The 17547-nt window shown below is 36.9% G+C and overlaps 1 protein-coding gene across 1 annotated transcript; it reads right to left on the bottom strand.

Moving 5' to 3' along the window:
• Positions 1-4103: 4103 nt before the first annotated feature.
• On the bottom strand, positions 4104-16688 carry LOC116720628 (choline transporter-like protein 1). The gene is made up of 16 exons (XM_032563999.1): positions 16441-16688; positions 16118-16204; positions 14441-14589; positions 13750-13886; positions 12899-12992; positions 11981-12150; positions 10735-10824; positions 10464-10606; positions 10079-10265; positions 7792-7960; positions 6632-6788; positions 6429-6512; positions 6192-6329; positions 5240-5476; positions 4689-4763; positions 4104-4592 (listed from the first exon to the last, which is right to left on the bottom strand). Exons 1-16 carry the CDS (start codon positions 16462-16464, stop codon positions 4569-4571), a joined length of 1965 nt encoding a protein of 654 aa, XP_032419890.1. The 5' UTR covers positions 16465-16688; the 3' UTR covers positions 4104-4568.
• Positions 16689-17547: the final 859 nt, after the last annotated feature.

Raw genomic sequence — 17547 nt, 5'->3', positions numbered from 1 at the left:
GCAAATGAGAGGGACCTTCCTCATTTCCTTGTCACAGCATCTCGGTTCCGCGTTGAACGTTTGTGTTCCTTATTTTTCATCTCATTTAAAAAAAAGAGAAGTTGCTGAGGTTTGTGGGCTATAAGTGTAAAGAGTTATTTTAGATTGTCACACGTTTGTTGGAAATGGGTATGACCCACAGTCTTTTTACACAACATTATGATGCTACATGTAAAAGAATAAAATAAACATTTTCAAGTTAACATATATGTCAGTAAGAATAAATTACAAAGAAGTGGACTTTTTAAATTTATTTTGAAATGTATCACTTGTCCTCCAATCCAATCATGGACTACTTTGCGTTGTTGTATCCCATAGAATCTAAATAAACTACTCTCAGTGTTAAAGTTAAAGTCTAAAACCGAAATATGAAAAATCTTTGTGCTGTAAAGAAAAAAAGAGAAAGCTGACTGTAGGCATGTGTGACAAACTCTGCATCTTTGCATGCCCAAACATTAATGCATTATGTACGAGAAGAAATAAGGTGAATTTTTTATGATGCCCACATTATCCAGGCATGCATTCACTGAGCTCATTCAGGTGTATACTAACAGATGAAGATCAAAATAGCTATACAAACAAAATGGAGAGAAAATGCTTTTATTTTCTGTCTCTAAACATAAGAAACGTCCATATGAGCTTTACTTAACAGCGTGTCGTAAGTGAGGTGCTGGAACTCACACAATAGACCAACACATGTGAGAAGGTGTTGGCAGCAGAAGCTGTCAGTTTGAGCTGGAGATAAGGAACTTACTGAGTAAATATAAAACGTTCATTTTCACACACCTTTTCCCTGGCCTTTTTTGTTTTGTGCTGACCATAGAAATGAAGAGAGATACCATCTCTGCGGCTCATTTCCAAACACTGGAGAGCCTGCTGCTGGAGACTGTTCAACAACAATAAAATGTGATCTGCCTGCAGATGGGGAGTCGGGCTGACTGAGAGCTGATGGGAAATGCCTCAAATTGCAGGAAGCACTTTCCGTGTTTGGAAATCAGGTTTCTGTGGACAAGCAACTTTATGGCACAGGCTCTTTTATCACTTTTACGTTGATAAATGACGACGTTTAGTTGTAACAAGAGATTTAGCCAACTATAGAGTTGCCATATTTACTTAAATTGCCTGAACCTTTTGTCTAATTAGTAAATAATAGAGTAAAACAAGCTCAGATTAATGGTATGTTAAGTCTAACAGCTGCATGTTGACAAAAATGTTGTAAATAGCTTCCCTTACATACCAAAACATTTAAAACATTGCATTGCCATATATAATGAAAAGTGATTGAAGATTTAGCCTTGTCTGGAATCACAGAATTAACATTTATTTTTATTTAAGTAGTATTTCTGAAAACTGCCCAACATCTGTGTTGCATACACTCAACGTTCCTCTGCCACCTCTGAAGAGGTATTTTAGATCAGAAAATCTGGACCATATTCCCAATTTCCTTTGCTTTTTTTTTTAGATTTTGCCTCACAAACATCATGCCCCAGTCAACACATTGACATGCAGTCAGTGTGTTCTTTGGCAAATTATAACTTGTTCAGCACATTCTCGTTTATCAAAAATGGGACTTCTGGTGGCTTTTTGCTGGCAGCTCGGCTTCATGGCGCTACAGTCTTCACCAGGAACTATCGGCCTCTTCCATTTTTGGCAATTCTTCCATTTATTCAAATTAATTTTTCATTTTCTGCCAAGTCTTTCAGATTTTAGTTTACATTTCAATGTATTTGAGATCATTTTCTGTGCTACTTCATATGTTAGAACATCGGTACTCTCTCCATTCAAGGACTGAATTGGGTATGACAAAGAATTTGAGGCATTTTAAATGAAGTGTCTACAATGAACTATTTTAACACTGTGCCAGTTTTGCATCAGATGTTCGTTTGTATGAAAGAATGATCATGCTGTTGTGCCATTATAAAATGTGCTGCATTTTGCAATTACTCATGATGAGTAAATGACTCTTTTAGACTCCAGAGGGCCACATAAATAGAACTTTCAAGTTAAGAGTTGTGTGCTAAAATATTGTTTTATCCATCAAATCAAAGCAGTTTTTAGTTTTTATCTATATAGTGGTAAATTACATTATTGTGAAAAGATGTTTAGTATTATTTAATTTCAAGACGTACTCATCGAATTTAAAGACAGCTATTTATTCATATTTAACCGTTTGTTAATGGGTAGTTTCATCAATACATTCTGCCACAAGCAGCCCTTTGAGGACATTCATGACCTTGATATGGCCCAAAATGAAAATGACCTTGAAATCCCCAGTGTAATGTAATAGTGTAAATAGCTTCAGTGAAGGGATGCAGCTAAAAGTCACACTTTCATAAATATAAAGTGTACTTGTCGAAATTTTATTCAAAGGAAAATTTAAAAAGTCACTCCAAGCTGATGTGATTTGTGTTTAAAATACTGACAGACAAACTCCAGCAAGAGTGAAACACTCAAGCACTCAGACAGAAAATAGGCTCACATCTGAAAGTAATTATGACACGCAGGTGAAAGTTTGGAGAAAGAAGTTACCAATTTATTTATAATGTGATCTGCAGATGTTATAATGCATGTAAAGTAAAAACTATGGTAAAAAAATCTTAGTCAAAACTCACTTCCTCCAAACTCACACCTGGCAGTTGCCCAGTTAATGACAGACTCCACAATAAGAGTAAGGCACAACAGGTAATTCCTAAAGAAGCTTGCTGTTAACGGACAGCTGCATCCAAGCATATTGATGGAGAATTGACAGGAAGGAAAAATGTGGGAAAAAAAGTATACAAGAATAAAAAAAATATAATCACAATATTGGTAATTAAATTGCCAATATTAATAAATTAAATTAACTTTTGATGATACAAAGGCAGAAAGAAGTGAAGTCACTTCACTTCACCTGCCTTTGCCCATTGATGGTCAGAGGATATGGTGAAAGCAAATGTATGGCAACCTGGCCTCTTATCAGTCTGTCCAAGGGGAATTGTGTCTTCAGTGTAGCTTACCATCACTGCTGTGTGCATGAATTACTAAATTTAGCATAATGTGCTTTGGAGTCCTCTGACTTGGTAAAGAACTATACAAATGCAGGCCATGTCAAACTTTGACCTTTGACAATGTGTTGTGTTTCATGGGTCAGAACAAACAAAAGCTCTATAAAGCTTACCAGGCAATTTACCATTTACAATTAATTAAAATTTTCTGTGAAAAAAATGTCCTTTTATACAGTACAAACTCAGGTGAAAGGATGAAAACATAACATGTTCTGATACATAATAATTAGGATAGAAACAAGGGCATAATACCAATTCCTCGTTTGCAAACCAAACGTATATGATATTTCTGGAAATTATGAATTATTTAATTCTCATGTTTTGGCTATGTGAGTTTCACTTCCTTTTCCTCCATAAGAGAAGGACGTTGTATGAATGGTCATTGTGCTGTTTCATAGAAATCAGCCCAGGGTGAGTCACGAGCTGAGCATCGAGCGGTTTTCCTCTTGATTCCTGTATTTTATGGAGGTGGAAGCAGTTTGCAGAGACAGCTGTCCCATTAATAACCACTAACTGCTCAGTGGTTTGGTCCGTGGCTGTTCAACAAACTGAAAAGGATGAGGCAGGAGCCTACAGATCAATACAGTTAGGAGAAACTGACATAGATCAGACCGAGTCGGCCTTCTGCTTCCACTAACTTGTCTAATCTATACACTAAAATGAAGTAGGTCATGTGTTTAAAATCTAGAACATATACAAAAATATTTGAAATAATAAAAAAAATCCCTTATTTTAAGATTTTCAGCTCAAAATTGTTGGTAAAATATCAATAACATTTGTATGGATTTGCTGCCCTCCAGTGGTTAAACACAACCATGAAATGTTGATTTTTTTTTATACATGCAATTCAAAAAGCCTCAAATTTATTCATGAAGTTATTAATAGGTTGTCCCTATGGTCACTTAACGATAGTGATACCACCAAGTCAGAATCCGCCCTCACAAAATAATGTACTTTTTAAATCTTAATTGTAATCATCATAAAGCAAACTGAGGACAGCGAAGCAGAATAATAAAACAGTTTTTATATTAAAAAGATTTATTTAGGCAACCCATTTAAAAACCAAACAAATTCAATGCATTATTGGACACCAGTGTTAATACATCTGTTGACCTTAACATATACAACAAGAACATACAGATGAGTTAACAGTACTGAATCGCATGTTTTAAAAAAAGGAATAAAAGCAAATATTTGGCAGCAAAGGGGAAACAAACCAAAACGTATCAAATGACTAAAACAAAGCTAAAACATCTCCTTTTCCCTATTAGTTTGCAGTTTTTATGAAAATCCCTCTCTTTACAACACAGTAAAATCTATATGCTGTACTGTTCAGAGCTTCTGTCCAAAAGGAATTGTAAATTCTGCTGAAACCTCTGAATTTGATGCTGGTTACCGGTAAGCCCGACTTCATCCTTGTCATACTGTGTGCATTTCAGGAGCTTTTTTAAAGCAGCTTTTATGACATGGTGGTTAGATAATTGGTCAAGCTGAACTCTCTCCACCTCTCTGCAAGATGGAAAAAAAAAAACATATTTAGTACTTATTTACGTAGTAGATAGAAAGAAATACATCGCCACATCACATGAAGATTTTTCTACTCACCATGGGCTTCATTTCCCGTCCCTCTCCCTCTGGCGACTTGTATTTACCCATTTTACTACTCTTCTCAATATGCTCCTGGTAAAAAAAATAATAAAATTCTGTTAAACTCAATTTATGAGAATCAAGATCAGGGTCAACACCAATTTTCCAATTCAAAATTCCACACATATCCAGACTGAATGTTTAAGTTTTTATTATACTGTTATTTTAGCAAATCATGAAGCAACAACAATAAAGTGGTGAAGCTAAGTTTTAATTCATCTGTAAGGTAAACTGCCATTTCACTTGTACCTATCAAAGCAATAGATGGACATGATTTAGCTTCAGCTCCCAATGAGATCTGAAATTTTATGAAAATTCACCATTGAATATCAGACCTTCAATGGAGAAATACAATTTTCTCAAGAGTCTAAAATTTATCAGTGAATTTTCATAAAATTTTCCCCTTGGACTATTCTGACTCATTGGGAGCTGAAGCTAAAACATGTTTAGCTACTGAACCATGGAATTATAATGACAATAACTCGCAGGCACTCAACAAGCCTCCTCACCATCAATTCCTTGTCCATGTAGTACGGTCGCCCAGAGCTGCCGTCATTGAGCTTTTTGTCCACAGCATAGCAGAGAAAGAGGACGTCGACCACGTTCTCAAACAGAGAGAGGAAGCAGTTGGCCACGAGGTAGGCAAACAGACAAGAGATGAGGAGAGGTAGCACCCAGACGGTGTAGTCCTGTTGGTAATTCAGAGCCAGGATGCCCGCAAAAGCTGTACAGGAGACTATTAGAACCTGACAAACAAGTTTTGATTAGAGGTTTCTCAACAGGGACAGAACAAATACACATTTTGCCCACTAGATGGAAACACAAGCTGTCAGTTCACATCATGTTACACATCATCAATAGTGTCAAGTTAACCTGGCTATCATCTTCCTACACAGTTCCTTTTGATTAAAAGCCAAGACAATCCAAGATTTCGCCCAGTGACTTTGATTCCTCTGGTAGAATTTGTACCGGGCCAAACAGCGAACAGATGGAGTAGATGTGAACGATGACATCGATTTTCTTCAAGTCAACCCTGCTCCCTTTTCATTTCAAAATGCATTTTCAATTTAAGTTTAGAATTGTAAACTATTTAAAATATAACACTGTGTTTTATATTTTTTACAATAACAAATGTGCCCTGACAATATAAATCCAGGTAGGTAAGGGAAAGTGTTTTCCCACCGAAGACAAAGCTCACTGAAGAAAAACAACAGGAAAATAACTATAATATAATTTATTCAAAAGAAATCTGTTAAATTGCTTTTTGTTAAGTCACAAGAGGCATACGAGTGTGGAAGCTTGTTTTAGGAGAGTTTAGGTTTTACATTGGTTAAATACATTTTAGGGAGAGAAGAATTGAAACCAACCATGGGATATTGTCAAACTGCATCCAAAATGTGCTATTAACAAAAATTGTCACAAAAAGAGAAAAGGAAAAAACAAATGTGTGATGCATCTTACCTTTCCCATAAAGAGGACAAAGTCCCCTACTGTGTTAATGACTGCCACTTGGGCCGCGTTCTCAAGCAAGAGTTTAAAAGCATCACAAACTGAAGAGCAGAAGTTGGTGCTGTTGATGGCTGTTGCAGTATAGGCATTCTGAAACAAGTCAACATTTACTTTGTTAAATTGTACATAAACAAAATGCTTTTTGTGAAATCTTGTATATTCTGTCCTCATATCCCCGTTGCTACTTACTTGATTTAGGAATGCCAAACACTTTTCAAGACAATACAGACAACAGACGCAGGCTTTCAACATGCAACGAGCGCAAGCATTTTCCTGGAAAATGAAAAAGAAAAAAAAAATTATATATATAATAAAATCCTAGCTTGCAGATATGTATAAAAATGCACGTAATGTCAACTTGCACAATCTGGTTATAAAGGTTTATGGCTCACTTTTCCTTTGAGCTGGGTGTGGATGTACGTCAGAATGATACGAGGAATCTTAACCAGTGTGATGATGAAGGATCCCTTTGCCACAGTGCCCATGTGGTAGCGCAAGGTGTTAATTGAAGAGTAAACTACTGTAAATTGTGGTAAGTTATCCTTGTCCCTAAAGTCAGTCACACATAAAAAGACAATGTAATTGAAATCATGTAGCATACAATTGTTCCAAAAATTATTCCAGAGTAGGTTCATGGGCAAAATCTGAAGTTATTTTGGTGTTTACAATGAACAAATAACACAAAAATGGCTTAAAAAGTAAAGAAACAAAATTGCAAAAATCTTTTTCCAAATTTAATGTTAAGGCCAAATTTTAATATCAATTACAGTCTCAAAAGGAATTCAATCACCCTGAATAGAGCACACATTTACAAATCAGTTTTGCTTTAAAGTAAATCTGATGTAACCAATCATGAGCTTCATTACTGCATCAAGTATCCTTGAGACAAGACACAAGAAACCTACACAGGTGATAGTAACATTTCACCTCATGTTAGAGAAATGGCCAAATCTAGACCAACATCCAAAAGGGTCAGAGAAAAATTTTGCCTCGCAAAAACAAGAAAAAGAGCTATAAAAAATATAGCAACTACTCTGAATATTCCTAAACATAAAGTTGGGAGCATAGGCTGCAGAACAATGGCTACACCTTCAGGACGTGATGGAAACATCACTTCCGACCAAAAACAAGAAACGCAAGAAAAGTCAGCTTCCATTGGTTCATAACAGCAGCAGTACGTCTAGAGGAGGAGGAATGAAGCATCTGCTGAAAAGAACATAATGTCTACAGTAAAGCAAGGTGGTGACCGTGTGATCCTCTGGGGCTTTGACATTTCTTCCCCTACTAGCAGAGACATGCAGTACGCTGAAGACAAATTAGACAAATTTCTTCTCCAGAAATGTTATGATGGGACCTTTCAACCAAAAATGGACATTTGTAATGTTAGAAGTTTTTAGCCATTTAAGTAATTCTTTTTGGATGCGTTTATTGCAAACACCCTCTAGTTTGTATGTTTTGCCAATGAAGCTACTTTACACTGAGTGGTTAAATTTTTTTTTAGGTAAAGTTAAAATAAAATGGAAACACAAGTCTTTTCCAACTATTATAGCACCTTGTGAAAAAATAAGTGCTGACTGCTCCAGCGATGGTCATCTGCTGGAAAGCCAGGATGAACTCACTGATCCAGATGAGACCAACAAGGTGATACCACACCATGTACTGAAGAGGCCCCTCCATCTGATACTCAACCACACCTGTGGAGTTGTTCTTTACAGGAGATCCTGGAGGACAAAACAAGTTGACAAGAACCAAGCAGTTTGTCTACTGGTAGATTTTCTTTCCCCTCAAAACGCCTGGAAAGTTTTTCCCATTTAACATTAATTTCCTATCATGCGTCTTTGATTGTCTTCTTATCTTTGTCAGTCACTTGAAACTGTGGGACATGTTTGAGTTTTTTACGTTAGTCAGAATACCTAGGAATTTTAGATTAGCAGCTCAAGACTTTCTGCTTCCCTGAGTAATAAATGTAATGCAGCATACCACATATTCAAAACTGGAACGATGCAAAATGTATATTTTGCTTCCTAGTTGAGTATTGAAAGAACTCTATATAGTATTCTGGCTGCAAAGAGAACACTGTATTCAGAGAGTCAGCCTGGGGGTAGAAACCGTCTCTGCGGCAGCTGGTTTTTGCGCTCTGTAGCACCGACCTGAAGGTAAAAGTTTCAACAATTTGTGTTCAGGATGTGTGGGGTCTGCAGAGACCCCACACATAGCTGCTCTTTTCCTCTTTAAACCAATTGGAACAGTGACAAACATGGATAAGGACCTGAGAAGTTTACTGAAGTGACCTCTCAGGGGAATCGAAATTCTATAACCAATAGTAGTTATAAACATTATATTAAATGATACTGGGCATTTAAACTATTAGAACATTCCATAAAGGGACAGAAACCAACAACAATAATGATAAAGTTAGGTTTTAAAATTCAATAGGACAGAATACATATCTAAGCATTTTTTCACAAAAATGAAGAGATTCCAGTTGGTTGTGTGAACTGATTAATGATTTTTACGCTTGTGTTGAAACGTATTTACACTCTTAAACAGTACTAAAAACTGGTTTTGCATTTCAATATGTTGCTGGTTACAAAAATGTCATTTTTAAAATTGTAATTCATAATGTCCCTAAATGGTTAAGCTTTTGTTTATGACTATTTTTTGAAAATAAATCTCATTTATCAATAACTCTGCATTTAATTTGGTCCATCACTTTATATTTGTTACAAATACCTAAATAGTTCAATACAGACATAAGATTTTTTTTTTTTACCATGGTACTGAAGTTTATGATTAAAAACCTTTTTTATCCTTCCGGCCCAAATGATAAGTGGAGTTTGCTAAATGCAACAATGATCAGAACAAAAACAGTTTGCTTTAGGTGTAAGGTTTTAATTTTTTTTTTTTTACACCTTTTAATGTTGTTCGCTTTGGTTCGAAGGAGGATCTGTAATGCTTTGGGCCTGATTCTGTTCCACAGGTTCTTGTTAGACTGCATGGTATAATAAAGTCTTGAGGCACCAGGAGAACTTAAATAGAAAAAATTGGCAGACTCAGCAAGAAAACTAAAAACAGCTCATCTGGTGTTTCAGTTGGATAATAATCCATGTGAAGAATGCTTCAGTAAACACAAAACCAACCTTTTATGCTTCTCTCAGTCCCAACATCTAAATCCTAAAGGCTACTTTCTAAAAGAGGTTTTGCTGCTCCAATAAAAGGTGAATTTATTTTAAAAGTTATTTTGCACATCTTAACTGGGAGTGTCTGCCAGAATAAAAACAATCTTGTACAAATAAGCAATTATGAATGCAAAGAAAAGTATGCCCTTCAAATTCTCATTCACTGCAGTGATTTTGTTATTTTTCCCCGAGCAACGCTAAACAAACTTGTCTCCACTTGATAATGTACATCTACATTTACTGTCACTAAAATTCATACTTCGAAGTGTTAATATAACACAAATGGTGGTCAATAATGAATGAAATATCTTTTCCATAAAACTAAAAATGCCCCAAAACACAAATAAGGCATAAATTTGACTCATCAGCTTTTCTGTGTTTGTCTTTTGTTTTCATTCTGACTATTTCCCAGCAGAAAGGAGAAGTGGGAGATGAATTGAGAAAGCCCTTTGACCTTGTTCTCCACATCATGAGACTGCCACAGGATTCCAGATGTGGGAGTTCAGCCATGACACAAAAGCCCAACTAAATGCCACACACTTAATAGTCTGTTTGTTTGGGAATGGTATCAAAGACCATCAGAATTTGAAGAAATGACTTACAGAGGAACATTCAAAAATGTAAATACTTTAAGTGGAAATAATGTGTGTTTTAGCTGACCTGACGTCCCGAGGAAGAGAAGCACAGCTATCCAGTAAACCCAGAACATCATGAGGCCGAGAAAGGTCCAGAAGGGATGCAGGAACAACAGGGGGAGGCTGGTGAACACTTTACCTGTCACATGGAACAGGCTGATGGTGAGAGACACATGCTTCCTCAAGAAAAACATCAGCAGCAGCAGCACTACCTGCAAGATTAAACACAGGGTTTTCCTTATACTTTTCTAGAATGGATCAGGTGGCTAACAATGTGCGCAACATGAAAGTTTTCACAATATTATTTCAAAAATCACTGCATTTTAGTATTTAGTGTGACCCTGACTATAATTACGTATTTTTTCTACAAAAAAAAAAAAAAAAAGTCTACCAATTGTGGAAATACATACGGTGAAAATAGTAGCACCAATAGCATAAACAAGCAAAGCTTTGTCGTTGTCTCCAGCCACTTCTTTCCATAATATACTTGTGCTGTTATTGCTGAGGGCATATTTTTGGTCCGCGTACAACCACCAGAGGATACCTGTCCCACCTGAAAAAGATCAAAAACTTACAAAGTTTGAGCTGGAAAATAAAGATCATGAGTAGAAGGTAGAACAAAATGTACTGCAGCATTTTGTGAGTAATTTTAATTGAGAGTAGCAGAATGAAACAAATTACCTACAGAGCCGATGATTACCAGAATTGTGAGAATTACAACCAGCACTTTAGAGATGTAACGAATAACAAGCGTCATGATCAGCGACAAAACTGGATAAAGGAGAGAAAACGTAGAACACACCATGAACTCATAGAAAGGGTATTTTCTTTGTGGTAGATAAAATATGGTTGCAATGTTACAGTTCAAGGCAGATGTTTAAATAGGTTGATCATTTGTATGAATATTTTAGTTTTGTGCTTTTAAACCATCTTTTAGTGTGGAACCACAGAACTAAGAAAAGTACAAATTGCTGCTGCCCACATTGGATGTCTGGGATGGGCCAGACATCAACAACATCGACGATTTCTGGAATCTGATTAAAATCAACAAATTCAGGCTCCTCATATCTTATCTGCAATAAAAGCAAATTTGTTCACCCCAAATAAACTTTAAAAAATCTGTCTGTTGTGTATACCTTTCAAAAACTAAAGTTAAAGTACTTTGTACAAGCCCATGCCCATGATGAATGTGTCTATTGTCGGGCAAATAACCTGAATTACCTTGAAAAAACAGCAGCGGTCTCAAACTCATTTTCGTTATGTGCCATATCAAGATAACAAATGTCCCCAAAGGGCCAGTTGTGTCCCCATAGAGCCTAGAGGGCCACATAAAAAGTTATGGAGGGTTGAATTTGGCCCCCGGACCTTGAGTTTGACATATACTTTAGAGTCAATGACAAACGTCCCTCTAAAAAAAGAAACAAAATGTTGTCATGCGACAATTTCTCTCTTGAAAAACAAACCAGACGAATCAAATAAAAAGATAAAAACGGACAAAGATTTGCCCCATCGTCCCTGCTGTACCAGCAGAAGAACTCAAAGCAGATATTAAATGACTGCCTGTAGTCATTTAAAAAGTAAAACATTTTTAAAAACCCAAACTGTATAGATATAAAATAATATCTATATAGTTATTATTATTATAGATCTATAATATCTCTTATAGATAGTTAATCCTGTATACAGGACTAACTATAGAGGATCCAAAGTCTGTAACCACTCAGACACTTCCTGTTTTTCCTTTATGCACCAAAAACAGTTTCCCTGAAAACTATTTCCTTCCTGCTAAAGTCCCAACAAGCAACTAGAGCTGAGCAGTGGGACAGCAGCAAACCAAACCTCACAAGCATGTTTTCTTTCACAACACTTCAATAACCAATGAAACGTTCCACTACATATGATGGATGTTACAGATAAAGTTTTATACCAAAAGCCAGAACACAAAGACCCATGATGATTTCTTTGCTGGTGATCACTCCTGCAATGACACGCCGCAGCACAGTGTTGTCACCAACAAATGTGATGAAAGCCTGGGCGAATTCAGCATAGCAGCTGATGTCCACAGGGATACAGCGGTGGAAGACGGGAACAGCTTTACTGAGAACAAGGAGGAGAAAAACATTATTTGAAAACAAAAGTAATGGAGACAATAATTTTACTTGTTATTTTTAATTCATCAGGCAATCATTTTATTATGGCCACTTAAAGCCCTAACTGGACAGCCAGATTGATCTAGTGAGAGGAAATTTATGAATAAAATTGACTTGAATCTCAGTTTCTATCTTGAAAGTCCAATATTAATATCAAAAGTATTCACGATGAACCTTTCCATTGTTTTTGTAACAGGTCAACCCCATATTGGTATATAGATGACCCTGCAATAGTATTCACACCTCTTAAATATTTCCCCATTTCATGATGTTTCGACCTCAAACTTCACAGCATTTACTTAGATTTTATGTGGCAGACCGACCCACTGACACAACTGAATCAGTTGCGCTAGAGCAGGGTCACATCTAAAACATGGCAGTGGACCTTGAGGACCTGGGTTGGAAACCCCTACGTCATAGAACATTAGTAAACAAACAGCATCTTAAATATCTAAGGAACACAGCCAGGGATGGCAAATTTTGAAGAAATGTTAAAAAGGGACAGGTTATAGCAAACCACCCAACACTAGTTTGTGATGTTCTATGACTATGATGTCAATTAAATATACTCACGTTTGTCGGTGTAACGCAACATAAACGTAGAGTTCAATGGGTATGAATGCTTTTGTAAGCTACTGAATGTAGTGTAAAAAAGAAAAAAATTTTTAAAAACCCAAAGCATGGAAATGACTCACCTTTGTGGAACAGGAAGTTTTGGACATTTTAAGAATCTTTCATTGCTGCTCTCATATCTTGTTGGAGTAAGCTCATAGGAGCAGAGATTAGACCCTAACAACAGAAAAAAAACAAGTAAATTATTCAAAAGAAAGATAGTAATGATAAGAAAAAGTGTCTACAGTTTATTTAGACCTCCATGTTGTGGAAATTTCCAGAGATGTCCAGAAACATCATTAAAAAGTCTATATGACCCAAACAATCAGCTGTAGGGCTGGGCATTAAATCAATAATGATAGACATATGATCAATATCAACAGAAAATACATCCAATAGTATATTCAATCATTTCATTGAATGCTCATTAAGAATCACAAGGGATTCTGGGGGGATGTAGGCAGAGGAAAGACCTAATCGCTCAACTTTTCATGGCCAGCTAAGCAAGGTGAGTGGCATCAGCTAACTCACTCACTCATTGGTTACCTAGCAACAACCTGTTACAGTTTCAGGTTTTGCTACCTGTCTCATAAATGCTTCAAAATGAACCAAAGTGTGGAGTGAAAAAAGAATTTGAGCGCAACAGATTACGAAGAAACTGTGGATGATACAGGAAAGCTAACGTCACCAGTATTTTAGATATTTAAGCCAAAATACTAATTACTAATTGATATGAACACTCTTTGTGATACGTTTTTCAGCTATATTGTCCACCCCTGAGAACCAATGTTCCCAAAACAGAAAAGGAAAAAATGGCCTGTCCTTAGTAGCAATGTTGTTGATGAATACAACAAATGTGTACCACCACCAGACCGTAGACATTTAACCTTAGATATTTAACTTGAGATATTTCCACTTCTGATAATTTACTCACCATTACTGAGCGCAAACTCTTTCAACTCTCTGTATGTCTTCAGTTCTGTGGCTGGACATTTGGAGACACACAAGGCGATGGACTTGATTTTTCTGTTGATTACGTCAAATTTGCAAGGCTCTAGAAAGAAAACATACCTAAAAAATAAAACAAGAAAAAGAAACAAAATTGTATTTTAATTTTAAAACAGCTCACAATTGAAACATCTGAGAATGTGAAACAAAAAAGACAATTTTCTCTGATGAAAATTCATTTTGTGGTTGCCATGTTAACGAGGGCACAAACTTAAAGCTGTTGACCTTCGCTACCCCATCAGACAGACTCTGCTTTGTTTTTTTTTTCTCTCCAAAGCCTCCATGGGCAATCAGCCCATCAATAAAGCATCGCCCTTTGTTTCCCTGAAGCTAGGCCTTCAGACAGTGGGCTGGTGGTAACCTCCAGCCCCAAATATTCTACAGAATAGAAATTTCCTTTATTGCCCCACGGTGGAGACAGTCATCTAAGAAAAACTCAGAACTGAGAAACGGCTGCCAGCTTATGCAGCTCTGGAAGTCAAGAAAAAAAAAAAGAAATATTAAAAATATGACACAAATCAAGAATTTCTTGTTCTCAACTATATGAAATGACTCTGGTACCTAGATTGAGACATAGAATAGCTGAGATCGAATGATTAAAATGAAGACATATTTACTTTTTCTCAGTCATGTCAGCGCCGCTGAGTGGTACTCCGTCAATCTTCTTGTTGGTGTTATTCCGGCCACATGTGTTGCCGTAACTATCATATCCAGAGACGAGGCGGGAGGCACCTCCTGTGGCGATGGCAAAGCCACAAATTAAGGCCTGCAGACACAGATGTCAGAGGAGGACATGAACAGTTAACAGAATACTATTAAGGCACTTGTTAGGGTCTAACGCTGAACTGCAAGGCAGAAGGAAAACGATGCTGAGAATTTTATATAATTATGAAGAGTCTTCACCCGAGTACATCCTGTTTTTATCTGAATGTTGGTGAATGGCCAGTTCTGCATTACTAGCAATGTCTGCTAGTAATGACAGGATTTTACAGTCACGCAGGGTAAAAACAATGCGTTTTGACTAGGCCTGTTGTTTGACTAGCACTTATTAAAATTTTTATACATTGACACTCTCTTGCTTGCCAGAAGCATTACCTTGGTGCTATTCAATCTGAAACTAAGTCCTGCTGTGAGTCAGCATTTCTGGTTATTTAAGATACATTTTTTTAAACAGTGTAGCGAGTGTATGTGTTTCTTCCTTTACTCTGACACCACTAAAGATTTTGAAGCCTAAGGAAAGAAAAAACAGCACAAATAGAGCTGTTCTGAGAACACAACTAAATGATAAAGTGATAAAATTGGGGAGAACTTTAAAACAGGGTGAGATTATAAAGCAATATCTTAATGTACAACTCACAGAGCGATGCACGACACATCACATGAAAAGCCTGATCGGCTATCTAAACTCACAGGCAGGGCAAACAGATAGTGAGTCAAACAAATAGGAAAGGGAAACTTTGGAGGAGCTGCAGAGATCCACTGCTTAGGTGGATGAATTTGTCAATATGAGAGCAATGAGTCATGCTCTGCACAAATTGGCCTTTTTTATTGACGCAATAGCTTTAGGAAGACCAGTAGACAATTTGCTACAAGAAATTCAGGGGCAATGCTAATGTGTTGAAGACACTCAGATTGGATGAGATGACAAATTAACTTTATGGACTAAATACAAAACATCACATCTAGAGTTAGATAGAGCGCAACAGAGTGTCAGGTGGAGGTTGAGCTTATATTCACATATTCATTTGTTAAAATGGGATAATCCACACAGCTTTGAAAATTAATCTTCACAGACACTCTACACCCGCCCGAGCTCTTCAAATTTCACAAAAAAGAATGAGCAACAATTCTATAGAGTACCTCATGGTGTGGGGGAGGGACACTCAAGTCTTTTCAGATTTTTTTATTTGCAAAAATTAGGGTTTGTTAGGGTTAAGTTAAGCATTACTAGATGTTTTCACTTAGAAAGTTTAAGAAAGAACAATATCAGTAAAGTAAAGTATTTTTCTAAACTTTTAATCTACACTTTCCAGGAAAATGATAAAGGTGATCCATACATTTAATACTGAAGGTTTATCACTCACAGCACAACCAGTTTAACAACATTTGCTAAGTTCAGTTGTAAAAGTGTGTGTAAAGGTTGATTCTTTGGAACAACGCAGGAATATGAGATCTAGCGTGGAACAGTTGATTAACTGGTCCCACAAGGCAACATACCAAATTCTTGATAATCGAATTCAACAGGTAAGTTGTGAACAAAAGCAATCATTATTGTCATCATCATCCAGACGTACCATGCCAATGCAAAACAGTGAGAATATGATGAGCCATGGTATATCCGTGTATCTGCGGTTCTCCGTCGGTTTCCAGTCCCGTTCACCCTGCCAAGGCATGAGAGACAGACAGGAGCGGTTATTCTTTTGGAGCCTGTTTTTGTTGTGAGCGCCTCTCTGTGTGCAGCTCCCTTCGGCGGGTAAACAACCAACTACTGAGGAGTTGAAGACAAAGAGTTGCCACAGTTGGTGCTGCTGCTGAAAAAGATGTCACATTGCAATGCCCTCGAAAGGCGCTGTGAAGAGAACCAGCCATTACCTCCAGCACATGAACTGCAACTCACCTCTGTGCTACTACAACATCCCATTGTGTTACAGTAAAAATAAAACTTTGCGTCTCTCCGTCACAACTTTTCGATTCTCGTTTTTCCCTCCTTTTCATAAGTTATCCGGAAAAGACAAAACACACACACACACACACCCGCGCAAACATACACACACATTCGCTGCTAGCTCGTTTGGTTCATCGAAATCCTCCCGTTAGAGGCACTCCCTACAGCTTCAGGTAAACACGGAAGAAGACCAATTATATACCCCCCCACCCCCCACACCCTACCAGTGAAAATATGCGTGCTTATTTCAAGGACTGTAGGAAATGACACGCTGAACAAAACATACAATCTCTCTTTTTTTGCAAAGAAAACTATTTTATGTGTTTCAAACTGCCATGGCTATGTGCAATTGTTATTATTATTTTATTTCTGTTGCTAAGCTATGGCATTCTGCTTTTAATTTGGCCCTCTAAGCTTTTTCCCTTTGCAGTGTTGTTTTGTTTTTACATGTTCAGTAATAATAATAATAATAATAATAATAATAATAATAATAATAATAATAATAATAATAATAATAATAATAATAACAGCCAAGATATGCTTTTGTTACTTCCAAGGTTGACTTGACAAATTACGCGCTTCTTTAAATGCATCACTACCAAGGGCATGCATAGCGTCCGTGTGGAGTTTGACGCCACTTGCTGGAGAAAAGACGTCATTGCTCAATGTGACCACGCCAAGGAAGGGAGGGGCTTAGTGCCTATCTCGGTCTCGCGGTCATTGGGCGAGAGGCAGGTGAGGGAAGTTTTCCCTGACAGGTTGTCAGTGCTTAAAATATCTAAGTATTAGACAATCATTGACGAAACAAATTGACTTAAATGATGTAGTGATAATAAATAGTCCGTTTTTGGAACGTTTGTTGTACCTCCTATATTTATACGGGACCGAGTTTCTGGAGGATTTTATGAATGAGCTCAGATTAGGACAAGAAAGCAGATTAATCAAACTTCCTGCCACTGGTGAGTGATGACCAGATTTATGTATTTGAAGCCCTTTTTTCTCTGAATTATATATACTACATGACTTGTATATTGCAATATTTTTGCAAAAGTATTTATT

The sequence above is a fragment of the Xiphophorus hellerii genome, chromosome 5 (genome assembly GCF_003331165.1).
Source record: "Xiphophorus hellerii strain 12219 chromosome 5, Xiphophorus_hellerii-4.1, whole genome shotgun sequence".
Lineage (NCBI taxonomy): Eukaryota > Metazoa > Chordata > Actinopteri > Cyprinodontiformes > Poeciliidae > Xiphophorus > Xiphophorus hellerii.
Note: the sequence above shows the minus strand (reverse complement) of the source record. Positions and strands in the feature narration are given on the sequence as shown.